At 44.3% G+C, this 15,591-nt stretch overlaps 5 protein-coding genes across 5 annotated transcripts; 1 reads left to right on the top strand and 4 right to left on the bottom strand.

Annotated features, from left to right (window-relative positions):
• Positions 1–54: 54 nt before the first annotated feature.
• Positions 55–1,296, bottom strand: TREMEDRAFT_64682 (uncharacterized protein; the record flags this gene model as incomplete). Its single annotated transcript, XM_007006828.1, has 3 exons — positions 55–99; positions 229–474; positions 520–1,296. 3 exons carry the CDS (start codon positions 1,294–1,296, stop codon positions 55–57), a joined length of 1,068 nt encoding a protein of 355 aa, XP_007006890.1.
• Positions 1,297–2,844: 1,548 nt separating this feature from the next.
• Positions 2,845–5,831, top strand: TREMEDRAFT_33616 (uncharacterized protein; the record flags this gene model as incomplete). The annotated part of the gene is made up of 5 exons (XM_007006602.1): positions 2,845–3,197; positions 3,378–4,357; positions 4,547–4,812; positions 4,962–5,124; positions 5,374–5,831. The coding sequence occupies 5 exons, from the start codon at positions 2,845–2,847 to the stop codon at positions 5,829–5,831; spliced, it is 2,220 nt and encodes a 739-aa protein (XP_007006664.1).
• Positions 5,832–7,302: 1,471 nt separating this feature from the next.
• Positions 7,303–8,142, bottom strand: TREMEDRAFT_64680 (uncharacterized protein; the record flags this gene model as incomplete). The annotated part of the gene is made up of 1 exon (XM_007006827.1): positions 7,303–8,142. The coding sequence occupies one exon, from the start codon at positions 8,140–8,142 to the stop codon at positions 7,303–7,305; it is 840 nt and encodes a 279-aa protein (XP_007006889.1).
• Positions 8,143–9,875: 1,733 nt separating this feature from the next.
• On the bottom strand, positions 9,876–10,743 carry TREMEDRAFT_64679 (uncharacterized protein; the record flags this gene model as incomplete). Its single annotated transcript, XM_007006826.1, has 2 exons — positions 9,876–9,951; positions 10,067–10,743. 2 exons carry the CDS (start codon positions 10,741–10,743, stop codon positions 9,876–9,878), a joined length of 753 nt encoding a protein of 250 aa, XP_007006888.1.
• Positions 10,744–13,066: 2,323 nt separating this feature from the next.
• Positions 13,067–15,188, bottom strand: TREMEDRAFT_64678 (uncharacterized protein; the record flags this gene model as incomplete). The annotated part of the gene is made up of 5 exons (XM_007006825.1): positions 13,067–13,117; positions 13,218–13,370; positions 13,467–13,661; positions 14,218–14,432; positions 14,462–15,188. The coding sequence occupies 5 exons, from the start codon at positions 15,186–15,188 to the stop codon at positions 13,067–13,069; spliced, it is 1,341 nt and encodes a 446-aa protein (XP_007006887.1).
• Between the last annotated feature and the right edge of the window lie 403 nt (positions 15,189–15,591).

Genomic DNA, 15,591 nt, shown 5'->3' with positions numbered 1-15,591 from the left:
AGATCCAATGGCAGGGTCACTCTTCTACGTGTGATGTCAGGGACAGCACATTTGTCAGGCTGAATGACCCAATGTCAGACTCTTCCTCCGCATTTCCTCCTGGTGATGCAGCATGCAGCTATCTATATCCCTCTATATGACCCCACCTATCAACTCGTACAATCACAAGCGAATCGGCAACACGACCACATGCAATCATCATGACCCCACTGGTACATACATACACACCCTTCCCTTCCCCCTCTCTTCCTCCTCACCCCCCCACTGTTCCTCTCCCTGCACCTCATCCTCACCCTCTTCAAACCCTCCTCCTCGAAACCCCATCTTGAGCTGATATAATTCCCTCCATAACCTATCTTCTCTTTCCTTCCTCTCTTCCCATTCCTCATAGGTATACGCCCTCCCAATATGTTCCCCCCACCCGTCCTCATTCATCACCCGGTCCACTTCCCTCCCTCTCTCCATCCTTTCTACCTGTCTATGTATATCGTGTGAGTCACTCTCGCTAGGTCCACCCACCATCACTCCTCCTTCCTCTCGTGGACCTCTCGACGCCCAGTCAGATATTTGAGGGAGGGAAAACCCACCCATGACCATCATTGCGTTAAATGATTTCTCCGCTTCTCTCTCTCTACCATCTGGGGAAGGTGGACGGATATGAGGGATCGGGTTGATCGTCGTTGAGGCAGAGACAGCATTACGAGGTGTTTCGGGATTAGGTAGGAGGGCAAAGGTGTTCGGGTTTGAATCAAACCGTGAATGAGGGGGAGAAGGTATAGGTTGTTGACCATAAAGTGAGTGAGATGAACCAGGAATTGATTCGAAAGATAAATGAGAATCTCGGATTTGATGGTGTCCTACGATAGTCGGTCGGATTAAGGAGCCATATGATGGACCGAGTGGAGCAAGTGATTCAGATGATTCAGGCTTGTAGGTGAATTTATCTGTCGGCCGGGGTTTACGCAAAACATTCTTATGGATGGTGCGTGACTGGGGGAAGTGGGATGGATGGTTCTCTCCTGCATGAGAAGTCTGTCTCGGAACGAGAAACGGAGATCCAGCGTCGGGTGACGGATGATAGAATTGAGATTGGTTGTGGTCTCGAGGATTATCCCAGTTAGGTGAAAGATAAGAATGATTTCCGACTTGTAGAGGTGAACCATATGGTCGAGGTTCATGGTATGAAGAATTATCGTATGACGGATCATTGAAAGATCTTGGGTTTGGAGAGGACGAGATATGGTTAGGAGTGTAAGATGGGTATTGACGATATTGAGGTCTAGTCGGAGTGGACATTCTCGACGTCTTTGTCATCTGATTGACGTTGTATCGAGGATGGTCTTACCTACTTATCAACTTGTCAACTGAACGTCTTGCCAAAGTGGAGATTATCAACTGCTCTATTCACAACACTAAAGTACTCTACTCGTACTCATAGAACGATATATCACCAGTGGATAATCCACTCACTATACTATCTCGGGACTTCTTGGAACTACGATATCAATAATGAGGTCGATTCTCACGGGTTGACAAGTTAACAAGATCAGAGTTTTGAGTAAGTTTGAAAGAGAAGAAGAGTGAGTAGAATCATATAATCCCCCTGAAAATCTCGCTTTTTCAAGGAAGACCCTTCTTTACCACTTAACTTACCTCGTGTAGAGAGTAGTCCGCAGAGGGATAGTGTGACGTACGTACATCCACTTTTCTTACTCTTCTAGATCTAGTACGACATTGGACAATACACGTGATTGACAAGACAGATTCACTTCAATGGACAGCGAACACACCACAGTAAAGAGGAAACGTGGGGATATATATAGCATCTAGCACCAGGTGATAGGTGATAGGTGTAAGGTGTAAGGTGACGCAAAGTAAGGATTAGGAAATAGAAATAAGAATTCGAAGATCAAAGATAGGTGTACTGTAGGTATGTATCAATGTCAGTGTAACGATCCTCAAAGCATCATACCTCATGGTCTATCGTCCATTATGTTTCCTCCACATGCTAGATCGTTCATATGCCCATGTATACCATGTATCGGGCCATTGAGCACTCGGTCAGTGTATCCCGATCATGATCAGGTGGTGAGTAGAATGTGACGAGCAGTGGGTGACTAGTTGAGGAAACTGTTTTTGTAATCAACCCTCGATCATACTAATCTCAGGGTAAGGAAACCATTAGTAATGTCAATACAAAGGTAAGTAAAGTAACTAAGGGTAAATTATCGGGGAAATAATAACTACCTTAGACTTTTTCCCATTTTCGCCACTCGCCACCGGGGACCGTTCCCTCCCATTCGCCTCTTCTCTCCTGCCCCCCTGCCCTCCTCCCCCTTCCCCTCTTCCCTAAGCCCACACTATTCACTTACCCTGACTCCATCCTCCTTCCCGCCGGCCAGTGAATTCGTTCAGATTCAACCTATCAGGACCCATACAACGAATCACCCGTTGGTCAAAGATAACAACGGACGGCACTTACTCCTCACCTCATCCGAGATCCATTCCAACCACTCGACTCTTTACCTCTTCATACTCTATTCATCTCTTCCTCCCATCCCATCCTATCTCTACCTTCACGAGTAGGGACATCAAGGATCATCAGAATGGGTCCACTCGCTGGATCTTCAGAACATGTTGAACAGGTGAGCGAAACATCCATCCTCGCGATTGTCCCAACTTTCCGGGCGCGTGAGAAAAACCACAAGAAACGGGTTCATTCATATACTTTGGGAAATCTCTCCCTTCAACATTCTACCTCAACCTGATACTGGAACACATATACCATCATGAGTATCTACATACCAAACCTATACTTTAGAATCATGTTTCAATGCCTACTCAATGTTTGATCACACGCTGACATATCCTCTCTTTATCTCTCACACGACCATTTCTAAACACAATGACCATCGTTCAACTCGATCATATAATCATCTTCAAACCAAACAGCGTCATCCACCATTAGACGTACCACAACCTCAACCCCCAGCGGAACCTTCCACATCTTCAACCTCTTTAGCAGCTTCACAAACTACTTCCGTGTTGACTGAGGATGAAGAGGATTTAGAAGATTATAGACCGGGTGGTTATCATCCAGTCAGTATAGGTGATGAGTTTAGTAATGGAAGATATATGATTGTACGGAAATTAGGTTGGGGACATTTCTCAACCGTTTGGTTAGCTAGGGATAAGAAGTGAGTCAAACTTGTCTTCTAACACTTCAGCTCAAACCCCGAAAATTGATTCTTTGCGCCCTGACCCTTACCGTATATTCGAATCAACTCCACAGTCAACAACCACACTCTAAAGAACTCGTGTGAATCGACCGATATGAATCCGAATAAGTGGAGTGGAACTCATCTCGCTGACAACAGTTCCAATCGTCACGTCGCACTAAAAGTCGTTAAATCAGATGGTCATTACACCGAAACAGCTTTAGACGAGATCCAACTTTTATCCAGAGTCGTAACCTCATCCGAATCTCATGCGGGTCGTCATCACGTCGTCGGTCTTGTCGATCATTTTCGACATACCGGACCAAACGGTTCTCACGTTTGTATGGTATTCGAAGTTCTTGGTGAGAACCTACTAGGTTTAATCAAACGATATCAACATCGTGGTGTACCTCAACCGATAGTAAAACAAATCGCCAAACAAGTTTTATTAGGATTAGATTATCTTCACACTGAATGTCGTGTGATACATACAGATTTAAAACCTGAAAACGTTTTAATAGTTATCGAAGATGTGGAATCTGTCGTCGCTGCCGAATTAGCCTCATGTCCAGCTGCCGTACCCACAAAATTAGTTGGTGTACCACCGAGTCAAGGTAGATTAGGAAATCAAACGCCTAGAAAAGAAGGTATTTTCATAGTTGGAAGTCAACCTTTACCAAGTCCAAGTTCAAGCTATTCAAGTAGTCCAATGTTGGATAAATACGGATTTGGTATGTCAAAAATATCAGGTGCTGCGAATCTTTCTACAAAAGCTTCAGTTACAAATCCTTCAAGTTTAAACCACAAATCTACTCAACCTCAAAGCCAATCTCGAGATGCCACCGATACGGCTGGACCTTCAGGAACATCTTCCATGAAACGTTCTTCAACAGCAGAATTGGACAATGAATTAGGAAATGTTGATCTGAATTTATCAGAAGCTGAAAGGTTGACATATGAAAAACAACAACCTACAACAAAACATATCCCACAAGGTCCTTCTTTACTTTCTCAACAAATCCATCATCACGATACACCAACCCCAATCTTAAATACAATCTCAATCTCAAACTCCAGTCGTACGATTCAGACTCCAGATTCAAATTCTATCAATTCTACAGGATTATTAGTCCCACCAAGTTCTTCAACAACTTCAACAGAAACGGAAACTACAATCTCAACAACACCTGCCACGACACCAGATGTACCGAATTCTATAGTCTCCAAATCGATAAAAGATACAAAAGAGACTAAAGAATTAACGAAAACGGAATCTTTTTCAACCGATCAAACTTCTCCTTCAAGTACACATGTGAATAATCTACGAGATCAAGAACCTCATCATATACCTGAAGATGAAGATAATTTATATTCTGCTCCGATAGCAGGTGATCCTAATACTTTACCACCTCCTTTTCCATATGATCCTGTTAGTCTGGAAAAGATTACTGTCAAAATTGCAGATTTGGGAAACGCTTGTTGGGTTGATCATCATTTTACCAATGATATTCAAACCAGACAATATAGATGTCCGGAGATCATCTTGGGAACTAGATGGAATCAAAGTGTTGATATTTGGAGTGCGGCGTGTTTGGTGAGTTACTCTTCAACTCGACCATTCTCGGATCGATCAATCTTTACACCGCCTCTTTCTGGTATTTGAATCTTATTGTCCCCTCCATCCAAAATACGAACGTTGACCACCGGCGTATGTTTTACTCATCAATATCCACTGACATACAGTTCTTCGAACTTCTCACTGGAGATTATCTATTCGATCCGCAACCAGGGGTCAAATACGATAAAGATGATGATCACGCCGCGCAGATTATGGAATTGTTAGGTGAAATGCCTCGTGCGTTAGCTTTGTCTGGTAAATATTCTCATGAGATATTCAATAGGCGTGGTGAGTATTCTTCATATTCTCTGTTCATCATACACACATCCTCCTCCCTTGACCAATGTCCATCAACTTCGGACAATACTACTGGCAAACAGCTTGGAAACCGGGAGCGGGGGTGCCGGGCCTCTTGATCCTGTGCCGTTCCTATCTTTATATTAGGTACAAGTACAATGTCATTCTACCTCCTCCAGATACATCACTGGAATATTTGACGGCCATAAACAATGAGTGTGAGTGTCATCTGACAACCAGGTGAATTACGTCATATAAACCGACTACGATTCTGGCCTTTAGAATCTGTCCTAAAAGAGAAATATCTTATGGATCCCGAAGACGCACATTTACTAGCCACGTTCTTATCCCCCATGTTACATTATTATCCAGATTCAAGAGCCACAGCAGCTGAAATGGTGAAACATCCATGGTTGGAAGGAGTTGTCGTACAAGGAGAGATTGAACTGGCTTTACGTGAGAGGAGAGAGGTTTTACCTAATTCTGGTAAAGATGGGAAATCAACCAGTCAAATGGAAGATCCAAAAGTCGTCACTTCATTTGAGAAGAATAAAGATAATCATGTGGATGGTGATTCAGTCAAATCAACTGGGGAGGGAAAAGGAAAAGGGAAAGGGAAAGGGAAAGAAGTATCAATTGAGGAAGCTATAAAGTTAGGTCCATCAGTGAGTGGTATGGTAGGAATGGGAAGAATATGAAGGTTTTTTCAATCGAATTCTTTTTTATTTCATCTACAGTTGATATCGGAATGAATCTGGAGAAGGTCGGTCGGTCGATTGGTTCACTACGCCGTCCAATGGTCAGAAAGGATACAGTAATATACTTCTTACGCTAGTAACGGAGGTTTTTCAAAGTGAATCAACCGGATCAAATCACCGATACTTTCCAAAACTTGATCCATCTCGTTCCCCACTTATCTTCATGTCTCCTTAACATTCTCGACATCTTCCTATTGATCATCCCTCCCAAGGTTTAACATCTCTCATATCTTATCCATCCATACTCATCATATTTCTCGTCTTTGACATCTTCCAACTTCTTATTCTCTTCGTCTTTCATATCTTTCCATCTTTCCATCCTCCCATCACACTCTCTCTTCTGTTTGTCCCTTCATCCTCCTTCTCGTCCGACCTTGAACACATATTTGGGCTGAAACAAATCATCGGATCTCCACACTCCTAAACGTCTCATCCTCCTTTCGGTCGCGTCTCAACTCACTTCGCCTTTGCCATACTTTCCACCCACCCCATCCTCCTTCCTCTCTCCTCTCTCCTCTTTCCTCTCTCCCCTACATCATTATAATTCCTCAACCTACCTTCATCCTTCATCTCCCATCAACGTATCTGGACCAAACCAAATCCGACTCTCAACCCAAATACACCCCTCGTTTCTCGCCCGAGTTGAATGTTCCATCTCAGATCTTGAATCTTGGCACCGTCAATAATGTTGCTTTCCAGTTGGGACATTCGACATCTCTACATCCTATTCAGACTCGTTCCAGCTTCAAGGATGGACGCGACTACCTGAAGTGACCTACATCCAATGGGTATAATCGATTTTGGTTTAATTGGGTCAATTGGGATAGTATTTCGAGTTCGTGTTGGTATTCAAAGTTTTGGTCAGTATAATCTCTGAAGTTTTGTAGATGTGAAAGAATATAAATTCTCATTTTTGACATCACTGTATCAACATGCTGATCATTGGTTGTCTTCACGATACCTTCTGGTATTTCATCAACCACAAGATCGTCCTCAAGATTTCATCCAGATGTTTGATATACTTATCTGTTACTCATAACGTCCTCGCCAAAAAGGCTCAATGCTCGAAACCTGCCTAGCAGTCTTGAGCTCCCTTCCCTTATAAGGCTTACTCTGACAACATCACACGATAATAACAACTCGAGTAGAGTACAGTACAGTATGAGTGGAGTACTTCATAATCTTTCCATCTATTCAGACCAATTTTACATTACAAGTACAACCCATACTCTATTCGTACATTCTGATAATTCATCTACTTAACAAACCAAAAACTTGGTTCACATAATTATTTCTCATTAATCCTTCGTTCATCTACTAAAAGAACTCCCTCTGGTCGAACCGGTTCACTCGCTGACAGGAAGGACACAATAGTAGTCATATTGAAGTACATTGTATGTCCGAAATTAATCTAGTCAGATCCACTTTCTTCCTCTTCCGCATGACCCAGATACAAGAGTCTTGATCGATTCGGTAAAATAGAACGCCAAGTTTCACCTTGAGATGTTATACCTCCTACTGCGGGTGTTGAATGATCAAAGGGAACTCTGGAATTTCTTGGTGCCTCGGTAAGTTCTATCAAAGTTAATTGTTCTGGTGCAGAAGATTGTCCAGATTGTGATTGTTGATGTATCTCATGTTGATATGAAAGTTCATCTTGTCTTGATGATCCTGATCCTGGTCCTGGTCCTGGTCCTGGTCCTGAATTCCAAGGAAGCGGATTTCTTGGTCGATCCGGTAAGTCATCTCGTAGGTCAGATCTTGTAGATGAAGAACCAATAAAAGTATGTGTCCTATCTTCAGATATGGGTATGGGGTCTCTATCTTGATCAGAGGGTATGGAACTTCTACCTTGATCAGAGGAAAGATGAGATGGTCTAATGTTAGAAAATCGATACCTTTCATTTTGTTGAGAAAACCTATCATTGTTTGGTTCAAGATTACTTGGTGGAAAAGGTAATTGTCTAGCTTGTAATCTCGGTGCGTTCAATAATTCCGTATTGGGTCTATGTCCTTCCACGGAGGATGCATGGTGGTGGGGATATCTAGTCGAGTGGTATGGTTGAGTATTTTCGCTTGAGGGGATGTATTGTTCTGATCGCCCATATCCTTCTCCTACAGATGAAGTCTCACGACCGACTTGTCCAGTCATGGGATGTTGTTCACGACTTGATCTTGAGGGAATGTATTGTTCTGAGCGCTCATATCTTTCTGCCTCAGATAACACCTCACGATCAACTTGTCCAGTCATGGGATCTTGCCCATGACTTGATCTTGAGGGAATCTCCTCCTGGCCGAACGTGAATCTAGGTAGAGATGATTCCGACCTTGAATGTGAAATACGATTGAGATCTCTCCCACTAGGTTGTCTCGATGGACCAGGCTCTAATCCACTGGGCTGGCTACTGTTGATCGACACGTGTCATTGATGAAAATGAGAATGATAATCTCTCATAGAATCATCTGTCGCACTTCTTGTCACTTGAGTGTTTGACCTATGAGGATCTTCCCTCTCATGATAAATAGTCCTAGTAGAGGAAAGATTAGTTGTAATGGGTGGAACAACAACTTGGTCTCCGGGATCATTAGTTCTCAACGCAAAAGAATCAGGTCCAAGAAATATTCCAGATGTCGGAGGAGGATTAAGAGGTATTCTCCCTGTTGAATTTCGATCTTGACTTGTTTCAATAGTTCTAGATGTATGATGATCATCAGAACGTCGAAAATCTCTTTCTTCTCTTCCATATTCCCTTTGAGATGGATCATGATGATAAACATGTTGGGAAGTCCCTTGACTCCTGGTCATATCATTCATCGATTGAGGGATTATTCTCGGTAGTGACGTAGCTGATGTAGGCGAAACGTTCCATTCGTGGGGTGAAGTTCGTATAGGAGCCAACCGATGGTGATAACCTTCAGGATAAGTTATCATTTCAAGACGAGAGAATTGGGTAGAGGGGGATGAGTTTAAAGTAAGTGGAGGAGAAGGAGAAGGAGTCTCTGGATGTAAACCCGGTCCTCGAAGTTTTCTTGTATAAGGTTTGCGAGACACCCGAGTATCTCTGTGTCTGTTTAGGGAGGAAACCCTGGTTGGTCCCCCTTGTGAAGGAACCTGGTCGGAGAGAGAAGCATGATATCTACTTGTGTTAGCTGATCTATCGTCGAACTCCCTATCCCTTTCTGCCATATCTCAGGTTATTCAGTCAAAATATCTCTTTCTTCACAACGAAAGATTCAAGATAACGAGAAGATCACAACGAGTTTGCAAATTGAAACGTGGTAAAATCTCTAGTATGTGTAGACAAATGAAGAACTTGAGAAAAACGAGAAACGACAATCAACACTCACAAAGATTATATAACTCTTCAAACATGTAATCTTTGTAATCACCACCTTTAAGCTTAGTCACCATCCAAGTTACCCCAATCGGATCGACGACCATACGAGGCGGTGTTGGTCAAAACCTCGGGGATATGTTCTTTCTCCCTCTATACTTTCTTCCCGGTTAGTCAAGTCCGTTAGATCATGTTTAAGATATCCGGGATTTGATTCTTTCCGATATGGTCTTCTGATCTTCTCAATCATCGCTTTAGTCAGTTTACGGTCAATCGGGAAGAAGGTAGAAGGAAATGAAGAAAGGAAAGGATCTCGAGTTTCGAGATTTTCCATAAACGGTCTACTCGACGGGTTTTGAAGGATGGGTTCGGCCGTATGGTGTCGGCCGTATGGTGTCGGCAGTACAGTAAATACGAGCAGATATGATGATTGCTTCTTTTGGTCAATAGATATAATGATGGTATCCTAGATCCAAGGTGATAGTCATGATCAGGAACATACTGTAAATGTGGCGGTTACCAAAGAAGGGATAAGGTGACGCACGGAATACAACGATCGAGATGGATATCATGTATTTCTAAGCCTCACACCTTCCCTTTTTCACCTGACAGATGCATGGAGTCATTCACAATCTCATATAGAGGTACTCTAAGTATCACCAGAAGGGATCACTGTCAATTGCTCATCTCTTTTCTCTTTCAACTCTGTGTACGACCAGGCAAGTCTGCACAATAGCTATTTGGCCGTCTTTGTCGTGTCATATCGAGCCCTATAATAGTCTTTCGATGCTGTTGATACGCGCCTGCAATGTCACCCGGTCTTTCTCCCGCGCTATACACTCTCCTGCCATGTGCCTCAGATCATGTCTGGCCCTTTGAAGACCATCTATGAGATCACCAAAATCTTTATGAAAGTTTTCTGGAAATGATGGGGTGTGTATATTGCTCAACCTTGGATCTTGTAAGGAGGACCAGAGTACTTCTGGAAGAGCAGTACTTAAATTCTGTTGAGCTGCCTCATTTTTCTGGAATATTTCTGAAATGGGGGGTAGAGATTGATTGTACCCATTTCTGGCCGGGGCATAAAACTCAAAATGCCTAGAGGATGTCTTTGGATCAAACGGAGGGACAAAATAACTTTCAGCGCCGGGTGTAGACAGGGGTGGACAGTCATAGTCTCCAATATGCATCCCGGAATGACTTCGAGTGGTGTTGATTGACAACGGTGACATATTTTCAGGCAAATAAGACTCTTCAGTAATAGTGGGCATGCTTCGCGGGGCGGCAAAAGATAAGGCTCTGCTGTTATAGGCAGAAGATGTACCCCAATTATTGAGACCATCATCATGAAAGGGTTGCTGCTGGGACCCGTCGTGATAACCGCCGTCCTGGAGTGTAGAATAGTTCCGAGAAGAAACGGGAACGAGCGGTTCGCTGGCCGGAATGGAAGAATGGGCAAAACTTGCGTTGCCAAACCACTGGTTGTTATCCTCTTCTTGGTCAAGTCTAGAGGTCATCTTTGTTGCTCTTCCGAAGATATATTCTAGAAGGACGGAAGCAAGTACAGGATATGGTAACGGTTCTAGTTGTTGGTTGAAAGGGGGGAAACACTGATAAGAGGTATGTATGAGAGTGATATGAGTGGAGATCTTCAGGATTCTCCCCTCCCTATATAGCTGATTATGGAGTTTGAAAATATAGGATGGCTAGACAGGACGGACAAAGGTTCACCCACTGAGTTGGAAATAGGTAGAAAGTGAGTCAAATTACCCTCAACGGTAAGTCTTCCTCGACCGACGGAGCCTGGGAAACCCGAAGGGGAAATATTGTTCGATTCATCGTCTTCCACCCTCGTCATCATGCGCCATCGTCATCACAGGCCCTCGTCATCATACCCCACCCATCATCATTCCTGTTGCTACTAGCAGAGTGGAAGTGAAAAGATCTATCAGAGTTACTGACAGATTTTGTTCTAAGGTGTCATAGACCGACCTTCACCTCCCTTGGTCCTTGGTCTCACTTGTCATCTATGCTTTTCCCCCAAAGTACCCTATGACGTCGAGGGATTATCAAGCTACCGCTTATGCCTGACTCTGTCAAGCAAATCAACGGATTGGTGGATGTCGCTAGAACAAACCCACTGTTTTGATCATCCAAGTCATGTTAATCACGGGCAACTAGCAAATCCGACTCATAGCCTGAAACTGATCCGTGCATTCTCCCGGGATTGTAGTATCGCATGCCCATAGGTATCTACAAGTACAATCACATAAGATAAGACCACAAGCAACAAGTTATGGTGAATTGATGTAGCCATTTGGGTCAAACTCCATGACGAGCGCTCATTCCAACTTCACACGAGATAGCATATCAAGTTAAATTCAAGTCCAAGACACGGACCGTTCCTTTTTCTTCAGGGACTCGAGAAGATCCACTATCTTGCTTAGCTCGCCCACCCTTTGGTGTCCTCCCGACCTGGGATGAGTATCCCCTTCCCTGTATTAGACGTGTGCTAGGCTCGATCTTGATGACCTGTAGGTGTGGGTGAGACTTAGTGTCCTGAGTTGAGGGATCGGTCGGCGGATCGTGTACATCATTCTGGGAATGTGTCAAGTTTGAGGCAGGTTTGGGGGAAGGTGTGCTCTTCCACCCACCGGTTTGTTGTGCAGCTATGAACGATGGGACCTGGTCATAAGTGGGATAGCTATAAGAACCGGTCCCTGTGATTGAGACCCCAGGTTGGCTCCAAGAAGGTGGCGGCGGATAGCAGTTGGGATAAAATGCAGAGGGATGAACTGTGACATTTACTGTGAGGAGAGGAACCTGTGGTAATGACTGAGAGACTGGTGGAATGGAATAGAAAGAAGGAATGCAACTTGAACATCCATAGCACCAAGTCTGCCCATTGTCGTTATAATAACAATCCGGAACATCAGTGGGGTAATACTGTCCGTCTCCGGCACCTTGTTGTCCTGCATATGAAGCACCTGAAGGATTTGTATGATTAGAAGCTGATGACCAATATGGGGACGTCATGGCGCACGGACTACCTTCTCGGTCGATGTCGTTGTGAAATCTGGAGGAATGAAATTGTAATTTGCAAAATATAAGGGAGAGAATTTGGTAATTATAGTCAATTCCGGAAGGCTTCTTAGGGTTACAGCCTTCTCAATGAGATGTTGCATGCCTTCTGACCATAATTGACAGGATTGGTTGATTCCCACACTTGCACTGCTTATGACTATGCCAAGACAATCTTGAATCAGAGGGGAGATGATGACTGGGCGGATCCCAACCCGCATCTCTTCTTGGCAAGGGAAGGAGTTGTTGACTTTCTAAAACGCTCTCTATGATATCTGAAATCACCTACTGGTCCATTTGATCAGGTAATCTTAGGTTGTCGAGTGATGCCAACCTCTTGCAAAGGGGAATGTCAATTGAAGGGAGCGCATAAAGCTTTTCCATCATCATCCCGCTGTTCTCTGACGGTTGCAACTTGTAGTGAATGAGTGATTCCTCTGCATATGAGGAGACGAGCATAAAGGACATAATTTCCAATACAGTACAGTGCTAGAACCACTCAAAGGGTGCTCAAAGGGCTTTTGACTGTATTGGGCAGTTGTGGTACGTATGTACGCTCCCTCTCATGATCTTCACGTTTGTTCAAGGACTATCCACCCACTTCTTTGCCCACGTATTGGCATACAGTACGAGTACTCGTACTGCACTATACTGTCTCTTGGTCTGGACTAATAGATAAAACGCACGATTCCTTCTTCCACTCCCTAGCGGCCTGATTGAATCAAATGGGATAGGGCATAAAATGCATGTGTTATAGTACTACGTATGGTTCTCTGGTTCCTGCTCCATCCAGGGCTGATCAGATTGAACCTTCCTCAATCACTGATTGCTCCTGTTCATTGGCAGTGTCGCTTCTGTCATTGTCCCTGTGGTCTTTGAGCGGAACAAGAGACTCAAGCCTCTGGCTGACCTGATTCAGCAAGGTTTTCATAAAGTCGGTGCGCTTTGACGAACTCTGTCCAGTCTGCTCTATCCCGTCACAATCACCTTCAATGGCAGGAGCATCCGGATCATGACTGGCCACATCTCCTAGGGCTTGTGGCTGCTTTGCTTGGTCAGCAAGCTGCCTGCGGTAGCTCATATAGTTGTCAACAACCCTGTTCACCTCTGAGCCCCTGGTACTGTCTGACATGGGATCCGTAGTCTGCATGTGACTCACAACATCACCCTTTGGGGCGGTCTTGCCTGCTGTAGACACTCCCTCAGTACTTTTTGTATGTCCGGAAGCATTCAGAACCATGGATTTGACAGGGACCCGTAACGAATTCTGCGACAGTGTACTGCTTCTTGACTGTGAGTTTTGTTTTGGAGCACCACGCTGACGCCCCATTTCAGGTGGTTGGTATGTCAATATCTGTCACGAAGTGACAAGACAGTTTGATAGTGATAGTGTTAGGATGGGTTGGGTATTTAACCAGCGACCGGCGGTATGCAGTAACCGCCGGTTAATAGGCCTTTTAGCACAGTGGTTTAGACCGCTGCCTCTGAAGGGCACTGTTATATCGTCCCAATGCTGGTTAGTTGGTCTCGTGACAATATCAATCGTTTCCACTGTTTCGGTTTCACTAGATAGAGATAGTAATCGTATGCAAATCGTATGAAATCTATCACGATGGTAGTTCGACGGCAAAAATCAAATAGAGAGGTCAATACCATTAGGTTTCACATATATATCCTACTTCTCTTGTCTGAGTATCAAATTCCCTCTCCCCAATCTTTCTAATCAAACTCCTCCACTTTCCTCCTTTCATCCGCTCCACTGCCCCCTTCAATGCTCGTTAGTCAAGCGTGAGAATGATGAGAATTTGAGGCAGTGCGGGTGAGAAAGTGGACTAAGATCCGTATCTCATTCGACTTTCTCGTGATTCTCACCATTCTAAAGTGAGTTCTACACTTCTCTCCGAACGTACTGGTGGGGAGGAGGCCGTCCGGGCAGATCGGAGGTCACACGATGGCGTACTTTTTCCTAGTTTGATTATTTCTTGTGCGGACGGTACGATAGGTATCTTTCGACCTGCTCGTGACCAACAGATCCTAGACGGATTGCCCGTGGATGTTCCGTCAGAGTAGTTGAGGTCGTTATTGGGTCGAGAGAAGTTCCCGGCGTTGAGGTCCGTTGAGATGTCTGCAAATTGTTATCCACATACGATATACGTTCTTCGAAACGAGGCAACACCTTGTCCTGTTGGAATTGTGAAGGAGTAGGAGGGTAGTTCAGGAGCGTACCCCCGACCTGGGACAATGTGTCAACGAAGGGGTGAGAGACATGATGAGAACGAGTGTTGTCTGTCACAGGTTTCCTCTTTCGTGAGATGTGGGTAGGATCCATCATGTTCGGCTCGGCACTGAGCAGCCGTATGACCGTGACCGCTCCTGGGCTTGGAGAGGGTTCAGGAAGTGTATTGAGACTAAGAATTCGAGGTGAAGAACGAGGAGATGGTTGATGTGGTGAGGGTGATGTTGGAGTTGAGGGTCGAGACCAAGATGGTATCTGTATCACATGAGGTGGATAGTTACTTGTGGTGAAAGTGTTGACTTGTTGGGTGAAGTTAAGCGGCGGAGAGGAGGTATAACCTGTATCTGTATGAGGGTTCTCAGAAGTAATTGAATTGTCACTCCCTTGAGTTGGAGAATAGTAAGTAGGAAAGCTAGTTGATGGATATGTAGAATACGAGTGGCGGGTACAATCAGGACATCCATCACATTGTTGGTTCATCGTTCTTCTCCCGATACTGTCAGAATAGTCGTGACTAAATCGACCGTAAGGGAGTTCCACACTCGAAGAACCAAAATGAGTAGTATCGGGGGACTGAGTAGTGCTCTTCTGAGTCATATGGGGATTGACTTGTGGATATGGTTGCCGTAGATAGATGGAAGACATGTCGTATGCTTTCCCTCTCCTCCAATGGTAAGATGAACGATCAGATCTAGTATTCCAGGCGAAGAATATCGTTTCTTGCTACTTCAGTATGTCAATTTTGACTTTCTTGACCAAATCTGTGATGATGTAGTCGAAAAACAGAAGAACAGGAGGAAGTTAGAAGGTCGAAATTCATACAGAGGAAAGAAGGTCAGACTTCTTTTCGGGGTCAAAACGAAATAGAAGGCCAAGAAATCTAACGTCTCTTCTCCCGTCATGACTTTACGTCCACTTTTCCCATTGGAGAGGAGAGGTGGAGTGGCGGTGATGTGGAGGTGGAGTGGAGGAGAAGTGGAGGTACAAAGGTTTGTCGTTATCGTATAAAGTCGGCATTGTGCGAGTATTTGGTCATTTTGGAATTCGA

This window comes from Tremella mesenterica (genome assembly GCF_000271645.1).
Source record: "Tremella mesenterica DSM 1558 unplaced genomic scaffold TREMEscaffold_11, whole genome shotgun sequence".
NCBI lineage: Eukaryota > Fungi > Basidiomycota > Tremellomycetes > Tremellales > Tremellaceae > Tremella > Tremella mesenterica.
The sequence above is the reverse complement of the archived record's forward strand: the minus strand, read 5'-3'. Positions and strand labels throughout refer to the sequence as shown.